At 41.9% G+C, this 18,868-nt stretch overlaps 1 protein-coding gene across 4 annotated transcripts in view; it reads right to left on the reverse strand.

Moving 5' to 3' along the window:
* stxbp6 (syntaxin binding protein 6 (amisyn)) overlaps nucleotides 1-9,437 on the reverse strand; it is a 54,779-nt gene extending 45,342 nt beyond the window's left edge. The window contains exons 1-2 of one of the 4 annotated variants that reach the window (XM_069152505.1): nucleotides 9,009-9,437; nucleotides 172-387 (exon numbers count right to left, since the gene is read on the reverse strand). In XM_069152505.1, coding sequence (XP_069008606.1) covers nucleotides 172-325 — 154 coding nt within the window. In that variant the 5' untranslated portion in view covers nucleotides 326-387; nucleotides 9,009-9,437. Of the gene's footprint in view, nucleotides 1-171; nucleotides 388-675; nucleotides 2,112-8,989 lie in introns of those variants that run through there. The other 3 variants (XM_069152504.1, XM_069152507.1, XM_069152506.1) reach the window with 3 other exon arrangements.
* Nucleotides 9,438-18,868: the final 9,431 nt, after the last annotated feature.

Consider the following 18,868-nt stretch of genomic DNA (forward strand, 5'->3'; position numbering starts at 1 on the left):
TTCAGCGTGGCATTCTATTGGCAGAGGAAACGTAAACATGCTCATCAGTGTGAACGTCAGTGGGAGACGTGTTGAAATGTCATTTGTGTTGCAAGATCACAACTGACACACACGAGTCATTTAAACTCAGAAAAACTACCGAGAGAGAAAGAGGTTTTCGTTTGTTCTGACCTGAGAGGCAGATGAAGGTCATGTAATCTCCCTGACCGCCAGTAGCCAGGAAAGGGATCTTCTTCTTTGTCCTCCGTTTCACCTGCACAGCAACAAGCATCTTCTCATCGTGGGGTATGAAGACCTCCTTGTTGATGGCTGTCTTGGCACTCATCTCCAAATTCGGCAGGAGGAAACAGCTGGGCAACAGTTAAAAGTGGAGAGGCCCAATCCTCACTGTAGAGGAGAACAGAGTCAAGAGAAATAGCAATTGACATTAAGTTGAAAAAGCAGAACAGGCCAACTACTTATCAGACACAAGAGTCTCCTATTTGGCAAATTAGATTGAAAAATAAACACACAAACACTTTCTGACTTACATCTGCTGAATATCTGGCTATTCAGATTGTTTGGGTTTTATTTACAACTATAGTCCAGTGAATCAGGCGACGCATACTGTTGACAGTGTAAAAATTAAAAGATACCTTAGCAGATAAAAAAAAAAAAAAAAAAGATTATACTTACAATTCAGGAGTAGTAAGAGGTTAAATGCCTGATGAGGTAAAACTATGCAAATATTAGAAGATAGTATTAAAAATAAACAAAATCAGGAGTCGAACTGAGTCCTTCTTTACCCAAGTAATCATGACATGAGGAAGAGGAATAATTCTGTGTTGATCAGTTTGTCCGTTCACAACCTCAGTGTTGAGTCAATCACGACCCTCGGTCTCTGGCAGACACACAACCACACAAACAATCTGAGCTGTCTGCTCACACCGCATAGCATGCTGAAGTAATGACAGAGGGGGGTGAAGGGTTTCCAAACAAAAAATAGTTGCATCTCTGTGTTTTGCCGCCAGCCTCCACATTCCGTATCTCTAAGTGTTTTGGCCAATGTTCTCCCTGGAAGCGCTGCCACTCACAGAGATGAAATGACTTCAGCTGAAGCTGTTACGAATACGGGCAAGTCTCACTGATACAGAACAGCAATCATGTTTCTATTATTACAAAGCCAACGTCTACAAGTGATTTTATTTCTTGGAGACAGCAAACACACCGTGAGAGGCACGGTGATGTGTCTGATGGTGTCAGGGAAAACTGTGTTTACTTGGATCAAGTGTGCTCAAGTGCAGGATACGGTCATAAAGCAGCGAGTTAATTAGGTCCAAATGCCCTCATGGGGACTGTGGAAGTTAATCATTTTCACAGGCTCACACATTCATTTGAGAAACAAAAGCTCTCACAAGCACATACTGCACAAGCCACCCTGCTGCTGATGAACCAATCTGTCAGCATCAACCAGTGGAAGAATTACTCCACTGCAAGGCAAAGCACGGCAGACTGCAAAACTATGTCTTCATCAAACTGACTTGCTAATAACCGACTGCCTACAAAACACCAAGTTGTCCTCTAACAGCGCACCGAGCTTTAAAATCCGTGCTCAGCGGTTAAGCGAAACAGAAACCCCGTTTTATTGACCGTTTGTTACGTAAGAAAAACCTGCAGGAGAATAAAGTTGAAATGAGCAGCAGAAAGCCAACTTCCCCATTCCCAAACTTAGTGGCTGAAAGCCTGCCATTGTTGACTGGTGGTCATTGTTAAAGTAGGGTTACGTCAGGCCAGAAGGAACACTTTGAACAACAGTAGCACCTAAAAGCTTTGGACACGATAAGATTGCTACAATATTATGCAAACTAATAACTAGTCCAGCAGTTAACACTACATCCGTGAAGCTATTGTTGTTCAATTATTCTCGAGTGTGTGAGCTCTACGGCAGTTTCATAATGAAATGCATTACAGGTGTACAGATGGGCTACAAAGTAAGATGAATCACCACCTCTCTGACACAATCGCCCACAAACTGTAACATAAGAGGTTTCATAAAGGCAATGTAAGGCCACCGTATCATTCAGCATTTATTTGAACAGATGTCCCACGTGTAAATCTCCTATAAAAACCCTCTCAGACAAATGAAAGACTCACTGCATGACATTGAGTGAAATGAAAATATCCCATCAAGAAACTTAATCTATAAAAATGACAATATATCTGTTACTAGATTTGCAATAAAACCGCAGTGTATTTTTTTTTTTTTTGCGGTAAATATAGAAATTGTAGTCATAGTAGTTCTACATGTACAAACTTTTCACGCTCGTGTCTGTGCGAGACAGTTACAGCCTTAATGAATACGCTCTCCTTCTATCCATCTCCCATCTTCCTTCCAGCTTTTTCAGCAACACAAGCCTTCCCAGTAAACAAGAAGCAGGCCAAGAGTTTGTGGAGAGTAATTAGAAAGGCTAATAAATATGCCTTTTCTTTGGCATTTAAAAGACATCCAACATCCAAACACTTCAGTGAAGAAACAGACCTAAAGTTTCCTATAAAAATAGGCAGAGAGTTGTTTTGCATTCGACCCTCTGTCAACATCAGGACAGCGCTTTCAACTGAGGCCTTTCAAGTAAGTCAGACACCATGCAAATGCTGTGCCAAACTGTGTTTGAGCTGTATGTGCGCGTCATACTGAGCTCCGATATGGAACGAAAGACCTGTACCGTGCCAGTCCGACTTCAAAGAGCACAGGAGAGCTTTTGCATTGTTATTTTTGAGCTTTTTCAATATTCTGAGGTCAGCTCTGAATTTTGAATTCTGCATTTACATGTTTATCAACGATGGCAGTTAATGTATTGTGTGTATCAGAGCACGGAGCGTTTCTGTACAATTTGAAGACAGATTTGTTTGTTTATTTATATTTACTTTTTATTTGTTGAGGGGAAATGTACTTTTACAACAGCCTGCACATACTTAACACTGCATAGAACTGTATGAGGTCCAAATGAAGTCACCCCTTCTCCTTGCTTTCATTTATTCTACATTTTACTCCAAACTTAAAAAAAAATACTGCTTTCTTTTATTTTAATGTTATTTTTTTTTAATCGGTTATCTGCCGTGAAAAACTGCAAAGATGCTTAAACTTCGACATATGTGGCTTAATAACTTGACAAAGGAGCTCTGTTAGTTTTTGTAGAAGAAAAGGAAAGCATGACAGGAAGGAGGGATGAGGAGACGGGGGATGCGAGGAAGAACACAAGAAGGAATAGGAGGAGGAAGCAGACAGGAGCCTCTCGGCAGTGAAATGTAGCCAGCTACAGTGTACAGCTTATGGGTTGACTTTGAGCAATGCTAACAGTACAGGACTGAACAGTTGTAGCCGAGGAGCCGCTGTGGAAGTGAAAACGACGCACGTATATTTAACGGCTGCTCATCACCCCATTTATAAGCAAAGCCCCTTTCAAACACACTTCGTTAAGTGTGGCCGGGAATTGCCGAGCAGCCAAAGGAGCAGCACTGTTCCTGCTCATTCCCCCTGCTGCCCTCTTGCCTCGTGTGTTAATGTGAAATGTGTTCAGTCAGTGCTCAATGCTCGCCCGGGACCTCACTAGAGTGGGGTCTTTTGAGTTGGCCCGTACCAGCCACTTCTTTAAGCATCAACACAGTTCTGCCCTCCAGCCTGTGCTCATAAGCAAATGGGAATCTGCCACAGTACCAGGAGCAACAGAGGCAGGATCAGAGGAAATGAGCCCAAAACACAGGCGGGAGGTGACCTGAAGGTGCCCCTTTCATTTCATTTAGAAAGACATATAAACACAGAGCCAAACCAGCAGCTGGCACAGGCTGAAAAAAAAAAAAAAAAATCTGTCAAAGTCCATCTGTTCCCAAATGTATTTACTCTGCTACTTGTGCAATTAAGTCTGGTAGCTGGTGTGACAATTACTTAGTTAGCCATTAGAATTCAATCATATAGATATGAAATAGTGAGCTACAGGATGCTGTGGATGCGGACTAGTGAGCCAAGGCAGACTGAGGGACAACTGAAACCTACTGACTGTAGATTTTGTACGTGCACACACTTTGTCCTATCTTTTGGAGGAGGTGTTAGTTGTGGATCAAGAGAGTGAGAAGAACACTTTCTGGTAAGTGAGGACTGTACGAGGGTTAAGAGTCGGTCGCAGGAAAAAAATGTGTCGATTTAAGTTTAGGTTAAAGTAAGGGCAGGGCTTAGTTATACAAATGTGTGTGCGCACACGCGTCAGAAAAAAGTAAGATAAGAATGGGAAAACCCATTTTTGTGTCTTATCTTTACTCTTTAGAGAACACCAACAGCTGAATGGGAATTAGAAGAACTTCTCCTTACCTCAGTATTTTCCATTTAGACTCTGGCAGCTATAACCTGTGTATGTTTACGGTACTCCGTTAGATACAGGGAAACTTTAAAATTCCATTTCTGTAAATAGACAGCAATGCAGAGCCAAGCACAAGCAAAAAAAAAAATATTTTTTTTTGAGTAATGCTAACAGAATATTCTGTTTAAAAAAAAAAAAAAAAAAGTAAATTTAATACATTAATATATCTTACAGAATAAAATGAAGAATAATCAATGACTAATATGTTAAAACATTCTAAACATTTGCAGTGTAGTGTATTTTAGGAGTCCCATGTGCAGTGTTTGCGCATGGGACTTAAATGGTGTCCTTGAAGCACGTTCAGCAAACATACTGCACCGGTGTGTCAACAAGCACTTCTTTTCATTTTTTTCTTCCTGGTGAAGCAGCAAAAGACGTCCAATTACAGCGTGTCTACCAACAGTGGGAAATAAGAAGGAAAGTAACAAGAGATATCACTTGCAGTTGGAGTACAGATTCACATTTTGTTGAATTAATATGATTTACTGATTAAGTACATATATACAGAAAATATAGAGCATAATGATATGGCAAGATAACCAACTAAATAAGCGACAAATCCTGCTCTCTAGAAGCACTTCCAATCTCCTCCTCCCACTCACATTTGACTGGCTTTGGGAACTTTAAGACAAAATAGTTTCTTTCATTCCATACCGCACTCTCAAAGTATGAAAGAAATGAAACACTTTGCCTCATCGGCAGCCTCTCATGCACATCTTTCATGGTGACTCATGGCTCTGCAGAAGGCCTTGATTTTAAAGTACAAAAACCTCCCACAGTGCTCCCGTCCTCAAAGAGGAAATCTTTACAGAGTGATGTCATTCAACAATGTCACCGAGTGAGCAGTATATATTAGCAGATGGTAAATGTTACCTCTCGTGGAACTATTGAGAGATTACACGACCTACCCTGTTGATTGTGTGGCGTCAACGCCAGCCTGGGTTGTATTACAATTTAATCCTACATTAGTGCAGCACCGCACTATAAATAACAGAATAAACTCAAGTCTTGACAGACAGTGAAGATGTTTCACTTACTTACAAGTATCAATATTTGCTGATAAGTGCCAATAACACCAACAATTATTATGTTTTAGAGCTACATGTCCCAGTTCATGCCTCGGAAAAACTCTCTGGTATTTCATAAGACAAGACCTGAAAGTCAGTAAAACACCCGTATTGGATACCTTCAGCAGTATTTCTACAATGTACCACCTTAAAGCTGCTCTTGGGAAATCAAACCGCTCTCTCGCGCCGTGGTAGCTTCACTTTGAAACTGGATTGGTAAATATCAAGCAAAACCATTCTTCTATGAAATAGCCTTTCATTAATACCAAGTCAAAACGAGCACAACAGCAGGACGGCTTATTCAAGCGCGGTATGACTACAAGCCTGATTTAGCTGTCCAAGTTTTGCGATCTCGGATCAAATCCCTCCACCAGAACCAACTCGTGCCAGTCAGAAACGCTCATTAATACAATTCATCTGCCATCTTAGACGTCCGGAGATCTTCAAATGGGCTTGATTTTGTCAAATGTACTTGAAAAAAAAGTTAAGAATGAGGGTGAAGGAGTACAAACGACAATACTAAACAATCTCTCTCTCCAGGCTCAAACCCAGCAGATACATAAAATAGCCACTTGTTCCTGTTTGTTTTTTGTTTTTGAGACAGCAGGGCAGCTGTATTCCTCACAACCAAATCCAAATGCAGAGTTGTTTCATGTGACTCCAAGCCTGAACCACCCTGTTTATTGTGTGGATGACAACGTCCGCAAGGCAAGAAATTATTCCACAGAGATTCTCGGTTTCCCATCGCTGGAAAGTTTGTGCTCAGTAGAGGAATCCCACCTATCGTCAGAAAATGAACAGTGAAATCTATTCCAATGTTTATAATTGACTATTCTGAGAGTTGCCCCTCCTGTAATTTGTGGGTCACTTCATTCTTTAGGGAGTAATGCAGCAGTTTCCCCGAAATGCTCTGATTGGATCAAAACCGTCTTTTGCCTCAGGATCCTTCTCATAATTGCATTATTCTTTTTTTTTTTTTCATCATGTTGCGATAATTTATGTCTAAAACAGAAGCTGGATGTTTTTTTTATGACAATACGCAGGGCGACCAATACACACTGTGTGCTGTAGGTCAAACGGTAGACGACACTGTACATGACAATAGATAGTCCACATCCCACTGATGTCTATTTCATGTTATGAAATAAGAGAAACTGTAGATCAAGAGAACCAATAACTCTCCATCAAAGCAGCCCACCGAGCAGGACTTTAGTCTTTTCCCACAAAAAGGAAAGATATTGAAGGACCCATCCATTTCTCTGGCTGACACCGTTGCTAGTGAAGGTTATTTAGTGCCGGGGAGGCACGGGCTAACCGTGAATCAATGAATGACATGTCTGGCCCCCCCCCAAATGAGCTCGCTCTTTATAGCCCAGCCCCTTATAACGATACAATATTTGAGAGGGACTGGGTAAACGGCAGAATAGCAAACAGAGCACACTCACCAATAGATGTCTCGAACACTGCAGCGATCATTACCACCACGACTCAATTATATGCTGGGGAAATGGCATGAGGCATTAACAATACAAAAGTGAATGCACAAAATAATAGGTGACGCACGTCGCGCAACAATCAGCAAGAATTCTGAGGTAAACACACAAAAAAAAACGGTCTACATCAATCTTCATCTGACTTCAGTTTTAATTGTGTTACTTTTTCATGAAATATATTACAAACGGAGGTGTCGCTTAATATCATAGCACAGCATAGCACTTCTGTATTGCAGCGCCAGCGACTAGAGCCCGAGTGATTTAAAACTCCTCAGGGAGTCCAAATTCTAGTGTCACTGTGTCCGAAACAGCGACAGGTTGGTTTTGTTCTTCTTTTCACTACATGACCCACTAAAGAAACAAGGAACCGTTACGTTTCTATGTCTGTCTGCAAGGAGACGTCCTGTCGAGCAACAGAGCAGGCCGAGGTGGTGGAGACACAGGCAGGGCGCCAAGCTCAGCAGTTTACCTTATGCCGACCGTAATTTAAAACACAGCTCGCTTTTTTTTTCTACCTTTGGAATAGTACCTGGCAAAGAGCCACCCCAGGAATTTTTGGATTGATAATAAAAGCTTTGTTATATCCCATTAAACCAGAGCGAGCACATTTTCTTGACTAGGAACACCCATTTATCACTTGCTCGTTTGAAGGACCTGTAGGTGGCCCCATGGAGGCTCTAAAATGCTTAGTTTTGACAGATTTGCATCATCGCACACAAGAAGAGCTTCACTTAGGGGAGCGCACCAATCAATTAGCAGTACAGAAATTACACACCAAATATTTCGTTAATTGATCATTTTCTTTAAATGGGAAATCGCTAACGTGGTCTAATTCAGCTTCGTAAAAGTGAATATCTTTTGGTTGTGGAGTGATGGTAGAGGGGAAAAAAAAAAAAAAAAAAAGACATTTTAGGCAGCACCTTGGGCTTTGGGAAACATAGGTCAACATCTTTCAAGATTTTCTGACTTTTTCAGACCAAACAGATATTCAACCAACGAGAAAATAATAATTGATGATGAAAACAATCATATTTGCAGCCCTACACACAAATATACCAAACATTTAATTAAAAAAATTATCAAAAAATGCTTTCAGCCTGTTTGACTGCTAAATGTTTTTGCACAGATGATCCAAATGTTTGCATTGAACATTTAAGGTTTAACATGAACACATTTTCTACCCGTGGTTCATTTTTCATCAGCTAAATCCAGCAATATTGTTTTGTTGGGTTTTTTTTGCGCTCTCAAAACGTGGTCGTAAGGTGCCAAGGCATGAAGAGTGGATTATAATGATCTGATAACTCTGCGATCGCGCCGTTTTATGAGCAAGCGGACCGACGATACAGAAGTACTGCCGACTATCACAACACCACCCAGCTATTCAAGTTGGACGACACCCAAACGCACTTTGGGTTGACAGGAATTTCACTGGAATTATTTGCACTTCCAGGTCAACACATTGGACAAAGACACGTGTTCTGATCAAACATTTGGGACCATTTAAGACTGAACACAATTTGTAATCTTCTTTTCAACACGGCGGGGCAGCTGAATCGGTTCACAATCGATGCCCCCCCCCCCCCCCCCCCCCACCGAAACAAGTAGGAGCCGTTTATCTACGCGGACGCCATACACACAAAAAAACAACAACACAAATGCCCCATTAAATGAGCTGGAATTATTATCAAAGCAAAAGGACAGACTTCGCAAACAAGAGTTTACCTTCTGAAACCGCAGTAGACGTTATTTACAAAGCTTAGTTCAGAAAACCATTAAAACGTCACGTTGAGATAAGTTTAACAGAGCAACAAACATCACGCGCATTAAAAGTTAATGAGCTACAGCCGCGCGCGCGCACTTTGCGCCGATTTCTCCGCAAAGTGGCTGAAAAGCTCGTTGACGCAGTCTGTGCCAAAGTGTGTCCTATCAATAGCGCGGAAAAAAAAACAAAAAAAAACCGCGTATATTGAGCCAAAACATCAATTAAACTTTTTTTTTTTTCCCGTGCGACAAAACGTAAATATTGACATGGAGTTACCGTAGACGGGAGTACTCGCCGAAATGTTTGCGAGCTTCTTTTTTGTTTGTTTTTTTTTCCCCCCCCCCCACGTGCAGCCGCCGCAAATCCCTCGGTTAATGTCTCCAGCTGTCACACTTCTACCGCTTCTGCCCGCAGCTCCTTCCCGGTCGCTCGCCGTCTTCTCAAGCCGAACGGGAGCATTTCGCGTCTGGCATCGCGTCGACGTCACTTCTGCGGTAAGTTGTTGGTTTCTACGCGGCGGGAGAGAGTTTTTCTCTTTCACTTGCTGCCGTTTTCTGCGCGGAGAGGCTGTGGTCCGTTCTTGTCTTGTCTTGTCTGTCTGTCTGACTGACTGAGGCTGTGGGTGTGTGCGCGCGTGTGTGTGTGTGTGTGCGCGCGCGCGCGCGTGTGTGGATGGGGAAACCAAGTAGCAGGTTCCCAGACGCTGCAAACCCGCGCGCCGATCACGTACGGTGTGACGCTACCGCCGTAGCCCGCTCCTCGAGTCTGCGCGTTATTTGGGGAGTCTCTTTAGTGAAGAGATAAAAGAAGAAAACTCCCAGGCAAAAAAAAAAACCCATTAATGGAGCCTCTAGTCTAGCTGGTCCGCTTTATTGCCCGTAAGTCGTAAAGCACAATCCATCTAGGATGTTTTATCGCCAATTTTTTTTTTTTTTTTTTTTTTTTTTTTTACACCCCAAAACTCAATACTACTAAAAGAGGCTGTTTCAGATGATTTGAGCGGCCTGACTTTTTCCACTTTTCTTTTTTTTTTGGAAAAGTATCCGGATTTTTACAATGACACCGTACAAAACATTGCAGCTCGCATTACACTGTGATGGTGTTAAATATTAAAGTTCTCCTTTCAAATTAAAAAGCCCTCCAGCGTCTTGTTACTCTAATAACTGACGGGGTTGTGCCCTTGATTAAATAAATGTATGCTGTGAGCACAAGCAATATTCCTGAGTATCTTTTAATCATAATAGGATGTTATAATTCATAATTCACAGGTGGGCTAGTGGCTGATGTACAAGCCAACATGTAGCTAAATAAGGAGTCATAAACTAGCATTTCTTTTTTTTTTTTTCTACTCTTAAAACAACAGGTTGGCTATTTGACAAGAAAAGGAGATAACTTTTTTTTATTTTTTTATTTTATTTTTAAACACCCTTTACAGGACTCGGTGACATTTTAAACATCTAGTACAGTACAGTGACGAGGACATATCCTAAAGTCACCATTGTCAACCTTGTGTTGTATTAGTACAACCCTACTTATCTGCCGACTAGACTCAAGCATTGAGTTTAAGTTATCATTATTAGAGACAATAAGACTGGGAAACATCCGGCGACCTCTCTGTGTCTCAGACTTTAGAGTATGGGGGGGGGAGACACTATTTTCTGGGTCTCAAAAATCAAAAATTGATTCCAGCAGGTGTCGCGCACAATAACTTCAACAGTAAATAGATTATTTACTCATTCACCATAAAAAATGAAAGCAGCTTGACCTCTTTAAATGATTTGTTTGGACCAGCATACAGTGCCTGAGGAATTACTGGCCTCACAACGGAGACTTTAAGTCCTTCTGATGATATACTGTACAACAGTATGACTGCAATTATGGCACAAAATAGTATGACTCAAACTTTAAATATATCCGATTACAGGCCTCCCCGCAGTAAGACTGACTAGTAGCTCTGACATTCTCCGAGGGCATCATAAAAAACAAAAGCCTGCTTAACTACCTTTAAGCGCTCCGACATGCCCCCGCTGCCCAAACGGGTTGAAAATAAAATTCTATAGCCTTCATTGCCCTTTCACTGAGGTTCAAACGTTACAAATCTCTCGTTACGCGAAGCCTCCCACACTATGACAGAATAAAAAGAAACTAGGGCATTCCCCAAGAGCACTATAACAAAAACAAGCTTGACTTCGTTGAGTCACTTGTTCAGACAGGCCTACGCTACCTGAACATTTTCCAACCGCTCGCTGCTGGATGTGTAGGAGGTGTCAGTGTTCAGGACTGCCTGCTTTTGACCACCATCTTTTGTTTCTACAGCCATGCCAACAGAAATCTGTTCCACGGGAATTCTCTCTCTCTCACACACACACACACACACACACACACACACACACACACACACTGTGTGTGCATTGTGCGAGTGTTTTGTCTAATGTTTTGCTTCACTGGTTGTGAGTCAGACAAATTCCCCACAGAGCATTAATTCCTCTCCTGATAGATTTTGCTTCTTTTACTTTTTTGAACAGACTTGGACACTGCGGCTTCATCTGTTCATGTTTTATTTGCTTCTGTTTTTTTTTTTTTTTTTTTTTTTTTGCCTCCGGGTTGCTGCAGCTGATCATTAACGTGTTGCAAAGGGAGCTACTGAGCATTTAAGCTGTCATTATTTTGTCATGATGAGCGCAGGACCTTGTACTGTACAGCAGATGTCCTTGGGTCCTTTGAAAAAAAGCCATGATAACTAATGCACGATGACAAATCCACTCGTGGCTGACAAACGGCAATCTTGTAATCAAATATAAATGTTGCTTTCTGCAACCTTCAGACTTTCAGTGAAAACACTTTGCAAGGGGTTTGCCTGGCTCTACATTTCTGTGCCAAAGGAAAATACTGCGTTCATATACTTCATTTTTCATTTATTCACTCCACTTAAATACAATTTATTTACTTTCACACTGACAACAAATACATCTAATAGTTGTGTCTCTGATCCAGGCAGAAAACAAAACTCCACTTTCACACCAGTAATCAAATATGAATGTTCCTTAAACTTCCTCTTGATCATATTACAGTTTATCTGGCTTTCTGATTTCATGCGAGCTGCTCAGCCATCTGGTACAGCATACGGAAATAGTTCATTTCAAGAATTGAATCCTCTGAGACTACCTGAGACAGCGCTTACCTTCAGACAATCCACTTTGATTTAAGCTGGCTCTCCTATCGAGTGTTAATTTGGATCTGGAGAAGAATGTTTTACTGTTTTGGCCGCGAGGCCTCCGGGACAGCAACAAGAAGAAACTGTGACACTGTTGTTCTGAACTGTACCTCCGTGCTCCCCCTATGAGCAAACACTTTCGCAGTAATGACTCACTCTTTCCAGGTGGAGGGAAAAGGAGACCGTGACCAAAAGGGGGGGTGGGGCATGATGCATACATGAAAACCCACAAGCTGAGAGGGTGAAAAGGGCATTAGCTGTTTCCCGCTGGTGAGTCTGGGATTTCGGTCAGTTGAGTCTCTCCAGGGAGAGCCCGGTCGGTGATTCGCTCCGACGAGAGAGGCAAAAACAAGGGACCAAGTTAAGGTTTTGTGCGGCCACCACCAGTCTCAATAACTGTCTGAAGACTGATTGCCCAACCAATATGTTGAAAGCTTGGCTCTGCTCATTGCTCAATTCAATGCAGAGGTTGGGTTTTTGGATGCATGACACACCACAGAGACTGAGACATCCTCCAGGTTTCGCATGTGTGGTTTGAAGTTTCCAACGCGTGTTACAGGACTGGAATCCTCGGAAAGGAAACGGCGGTGGAAAAGTAACCAATCACAATCCTTTCCGGTGGAGTGCAGCCTCTCTTATAAAGAAATATACCAATACTAATTACTGATCCACTAACTTTCAGGATCATACTAAATTTCAATGTTTGCAGGAGAATAATAAGAGTGAGGTATTAATGCAGTTTCATCAACTGAGTTTGAAGAGTCTTTTGGGATTCTGGAAAAACTTTTTTTTTTTTTTTTTATAAATATCAGTAAGTCTACATTTTTAGGACAATAGGACACCTACCGCTGTGATTCTGATGTAATGGTAATACACGAGAGGCAACGAATGGAGCGAGTTCTATTACATTGCTCCATCAAAGCTTTTCCACCCTCACAGAAACTAATATTCAAAACACAGTTCCCTCTTTTCAGCTGCTCCATTATGTTAGACAGGGAAAAAAAAAATATATTATTCAACCAGCACAACAGATTTTATAATATTTCCCCGTAGTCAGTGAAATATATAAATCTCTTTTAATAGCCTCCTTTTACATGAAATGGAAACTTACAGATGTCTTCTGCATCTGTGCGTCATTTTATTTCCTTGTAATTCTGTACGATGCATTTGTCACCAGTAAGAAGAACTTGTCTGGGCTACAATACAAATGTGTCCTCATGACACGAGCTTGTAACGATGGACCTGCCAGCGGATCCAGAGAGTTGAGAGTTCATCGCTGACGTTCCCTCTACTTGAGCACAGTCAGTCCTTTTTCCATTATTAAAGTGCTCCCAGAAGAGGCCGGAGCTACTTTCAGAGCTCTACCTGGCACTTCTCTGCCAGCCCCATCTTTCCTCCCCCCCCCCCCCTCTTTTCACTCCCTCCCGCCAAAATCCTGGAAAACAGAAACATCCCCTGCAGGCCCGTGACGTCACACCGGGACGCTGCGCGGCCTGGCGGGGACTAGGGAGAACGAGGTGCCTCGAGTCCACGTGGCGAGCAGGGTAAACACGGAGACCTGAGAAAAGGGGAATGGACCGGTGCGAGGGACCTTCCGCTCCAACCACCGGCTGCCTCTCATCCCCCCCAAAAATGGCCAGATGGCTTTCTTACATTTAGACACTCCGTCCCCACCCTCCCTGTCTCTCCGCTGCGCTAATCAAACGCTGGATTCATGCGGGATTGTTGCTTACTCTGCACAGTGTGAGGCATGAAACACACACACACACACACACACACACCAGACACACACACACACACACACACACCAGACACACCGGTACTCAATGGGAGCTCCCTAGAGAGAAAAACGTATTGTGGTCACGCTGACACGCCTTCCTACACAGCAGTGTGAATCTGCAGTGTGTGAGCTGTTGCGTGTCTTGAATTGTGATTTCATTGTGTAGGTCTTTGCCTTCCAGGCAGAGAACATCAAAGAGTGGGTGTTTTATTTTCCTTCATCAGAGTTGTTTTGGGGGTTCTTGGTAACTTCAGGAAACTTGGCAGTGAAATATGTTGTCGGGAGGGGGAGGCGACTCAAACCCTTTGTTTGGATTCCACTGATCTAGCAAATGAAATAAGCGTGTGTGTGCGCGTGTGTGTGTGTGTGTGCGTGTGTGTGTGTGTGTGTGTGTGTGTACTCTTTATTGCTCTCCTCATGCACTCTTCACATCACTGAACCAGATCAAGTGTAACAATCGGCTTTGATAATCTTTAAGTAGTGTGAAATAAGAAAACTGTAGACTTCAGTTCTGGTGTTGATTTTAGCTGCCAGCGCCTGATAAAATATCTCCTACATGTGGCCGAACTCATCACATTAGATCCACAACCGAGGTCACGCTGACCTCTGTGTTGTTTCTCAGGTATTTTCTTGCATTATTGTTTTGCCTTTCCACTTGAATATTGCCTGTTCTCGTGTTCAGTTACAGTTCTTCGCCCGAGTGTGTTTTAGTTTAAATCGTCTGGTAATCATCATCACTTTTAATACACCTATACCAATCGAGCTCCTTTGTTGCAGGCACAATTGTGTTCGGTGTGGCGTGGAAATACAAATAAGCTTCCACAGAGAGAACGTCGTGTCGAGCCGAACTACTTTTCGACGGCTGTTGCACACTTTCCAAGGCACGTATACAGTGAGTCACGCTGTCAAAAATGCTTCATCTGATTTGTCCAGAAGATCTGTCAGATTATGGGAATCTTCCACGTGACCCTTCGGGCCCCTGCTGGAACAGAAAGAGCTGTCACTCCTTTAAAAAAAAACAAAAAAAAAACGACCCCAGCAGCCATTCTTATAACTTGACATAACTTTTGACAGCAGTTTTGCCGAGTGTTGGGTCCAGTCATATAGTCCTGTGCCAGAGACAGCCACTTTAATTAGATTTGAAACAAGAAATTAAGCATCCATCATCTGTGCGCTCGGCCAACCGCGTGTAATGGCTTTCATTCGCAGATCAATCATCGCGGCTTTGTCTCTTTATTTTTATGGAAATTGTATTTGCTTTGAATCTCTCTTTTGAATTCTGTATTTCTAATATAAAGCTGGTTGTTCAATCAATTACACATTTTAATATGAAGGGAAAAAAAAAATCAATATTTAATTAAATTCAGACGGTTGGAAAAAAAATGAGGGGAAAAAAGGGGAGGTCTCACCAATTTTACAATAATATTCTATTAACTGGTTGGATGAGATTACACTTTTGAGGTGCCTGGTCTCCAACTGAACAATATTTCCTTCCTCAATGTATAAGCCAATTAAAAACATACTGAATGACTTCAACCGTGAAACCTTTGAAGATCAGTGAAAAGAAAGAGAAATTGTGTTAGATGTGCAAAAGATTGAACATGCGTGAGCACATGGAGTTATCTCGTATTTTTTTCCCCCACACATTTCAGATTTGCATTATAACATGAAAGCAGTGCCAATGCAATCACTGTACTGGTTGTAATTGCTATTTTTCTTCATTTGGGATGTTCTGAAAAAGAAAGTTGTTAAAGTGGAAACGGTAAATATGAACCGTGCAACCTCTCATTGTGAGACTACTGCTGTACTACAAAGGAAATATAATGTGGTATGCAAAACACTTCATAACTGTAAAATGTGTTTCAGTCCTTTCTGTTTTGCCCTGCCTGCCATCATGCATCGCAGCACCCCTTTAGAAACTAATTTTGCCCACAGGCAGCCGCTTAATGCGGGAGGGGAGGGGTGGGGGGGATAAAAAGGATTTTCAAAAGGAGAACCCATCCTGAATCAAAGTTAATACACTAGGGTGAGCTGAAGTCAGATTTCAGAGCCACTCGCTGGGCAAAAGACTCTAATGGAGCCACACATCATTGAACACCGCAAACTAAATCCATTTCTGTCATGGCAGCAAGACAGCTGAACGATGAGGGTGGGTGTGTGTGTGTGTGTGTGTGTGTGTGTGTGTGTGTGTGTGTGTGTGTGCTATTCCTCAAAACAACAAGTCACCTTGGTCATCATAGAGAACTCAGGCACCTGTAATCCTGATTGGAGCCTCTTGGTCTAATACACTGAACACATCCTTCAGTATAACCCTTTACGGCCCTCACACTGCTAATATCTTTAATCGCCCCCAGCATCACTACAAAGAGTGAAATAGACACGCCCATCCACTACGGCAAAGCATTTGATAGCCACGCTTTTGGGCTGTCCAGGCGTGAAAGTTGCAAGTTTTGCTGTAATGGACGAAAAATGACACTTATTGCATGCTTTGAGCCATGTGATTTACAGGAAAATTCTTTTTTTGTTGTTGCAAAAACACATTGTTGGGGTTACTAAATAAGCACGTGAGTGACGAAAACCATGGTTGGGGTTTGGAAAAAGAACACGGCCGGGGTGAGGAAACAAAACAAAAACCAACTCAAGAAAAATGCTGTCGTCGCTTGGATTCGAACCTCATTGTTCTGCAAAACCTCTTTTGCGGTACCTTGGTCATGTGATCCCACATCACATGACATTTATGTGCGTGCGAGTTTCATGCTTACAATAACTCTTTCATAGCTAGACAGCCCCAAAGTGTTTCGATTTCACGCTCTGATACCGGGTTGCTTTACAATACTGTAAACTTTGGGACCTGGTACCACACCATTGTATCGCATTGGATAGTGCTATTTCTTTAAAGCAGCACATGCATCGCGAGTCATTTCACTTTTTGCCTTTATTGATCCAGCTTTAGGTTTCAGTCTGTATTGTTGAGTCTTTGTTGCCATGTCTTGTGTCTTCTTTGTCTTCCGTCCCTGCCTGCCAGTAACCCATTCACTCTCCACCCATTACCGTTTCATTGCCAGATAACAAAGGCGGCTCATTTAGCCAATCGATGAGCAGAGCCCTCCGGGTATCAACAAAGAGCCAAGATTCATATTTTATTTTGCACATTCAATTTGGTCGTTATTGTCCACAGGACAAGTCGGAGACACTGCCATATCCATTACACCAAAGGGAGGTAGGGGTGGCGATACAGAGATGGACATGGGGGGCACCGAGGCTTCAACATTAATACAAGACTTATTAACAAACAGGTAATAAAAAGAGGATGAAACTGGGAGAGAAAGCACCAGTGGTGCCGTAAAAGGTGGTGGCTGAAAATGCCTTTTTAATACTATTGATCCAAAGGGATTGATTCATAAACACCTAAATTATCTCAGTAGTAGTTCATACTAAATGAAATTTAAAAAAAAAGAGCGGTTCTCCTAAATTGACTTTTTTTTTTTTTTCCCCAAAAGTACAATTCCTATTGATTCTTGCAGTGTTAAGATTTTGACAAAATATCTTCCAGGATAAATCTGTTTTCTCCTTGTGAGACAAGTCAACAGACGCACACTCCCATCATAACCCAGGCAAAGACAGGGTCTGCCACCACCAAGAAAGAAAACAAAAAATGAGGCAACCTGACACTAGTCTGTTTGCTCCAAATGTATTCTCTAACAACAACAGCCCTTTAAATTGCATCAACTCAGCTGAAAAACACGATTTAGCCATACAAAACGGGTTTCAGTGAGTGAGGTGATGCAAATTACCCAAGTTTGTGCAACAGTGCTTAAAGCCAAAAGGTCCCTGGGGGGAAAAGCGGATTACTTCAGAAAAAAAACAACCTCTCACAGCAAAAAAAAAAAAAAGCCAGAGAGAAGATTCAACTTGAAGTGTTTTGTGAGCTGAAATGCACAACATCTTTAGCTTGAGCTATAATTTCTCACACAAAAGCCTGTTTCACTTATACTTGTGTATGCATTGCGTGACCGTGCAACATTGCGTGCTGCATAAAGTGATGAAGCAAGCATCTTGGCTCGCAACAGGCACATCTCATCTCAATAAACACCATGTGACGTGACCTCATCAGCCCAGAGGACACCCTCTGGGGCAACTCTGAGACTTTAATGACATACTTACAGTATATTCCTGCGAATGCGTGTCCCGGACTTCAAGGCAAGACTAACAAGGTGGAGGACCTCAGGCTTCCAGTACTCGTCCAGTAGATGTAGTACTACCAAATGTTGTTTGGACACTGTCTTCATGTTTAAATTAAGAAGGGCGAGGGAGAATCTTTTTTTTGTTGTTTTGTTTTGTTTTTTTAATCTCATTAATGAGACAATTTTGTCTGTATGGAAACAAAGACTTTAATACAATGACCAATATGAAAACTTCCATCTACAGAGTCCTCCAAAAATGTAATCCACTTGTTAAATCTGTAAACAGCTTGAATACATCATTTCCCATCTGACCGACCTCAAGTGAATTTTATTTACGAAGAAAAAAACAAACATGATTTTTGGGTTTACTGAATTGTTGTTTTAGCCTAGGAACAAAACAAAAAAAAAAGACCTTGGACCAGAATGCATGTTTTCATCGTTTAAACTGTGCTTAGCAGCTCCAAAGAGTAGCTGATGACATCAAGATAAGAGTCTTGGAATTCCTTGGTCTTTAGCCCAGACTGAACCTTTTCCACACAAATATCTGGACTCGTGTATCCAATATAATGGGAATAACACATGGGTTATTTCAAGGGGGGAAATCTTCTGATTCGATATGTGAAACGAGGTGAAACTCACAGACTGTGGGCCTGATTTACTAAGATCTCAAATAAAGGGTACTAAATTGCGTGTTCCCTCCAAAAGTTTGCACTTTTTTTATTTTTTTTTTTTTTTGCACCCTTTTTTGTGGGTGATTTACTTAAGTGTTGGACAATCGAAGATTTTTTTTTTTTTTTTTTTTTACCTGAAGGTGCTGGAGACAAAATGAAGAGCCCGATCTTCAAATGCCGTGGCAATCTATCCGATAAAGATATCATAGACAAAATCTCATGGTGTCTGCAGAGGAAAAGTCAGTGGTTAACCAAAGCCGTACGGACACATCATATTAGGACTGTGAACGTCTGTGCAAAATTTGG

The sequence above is a fragment of the Embiotoca jacksoni genome, unplaced genomic scaffold (genome assembly GCF_022577435.1).
Source record: "Embiotoca jacksoni isolate LCO1_2020_lvr unplaced genomic scaffold, fEmbJac1.0.p SCAF_18, whole genome shotgun sequence".
NCBI lineage: Eukaryota > Metazoa > Chordata > Actinopteri > Embiotocidae > Embiotoca > Embiotoca jacksoni.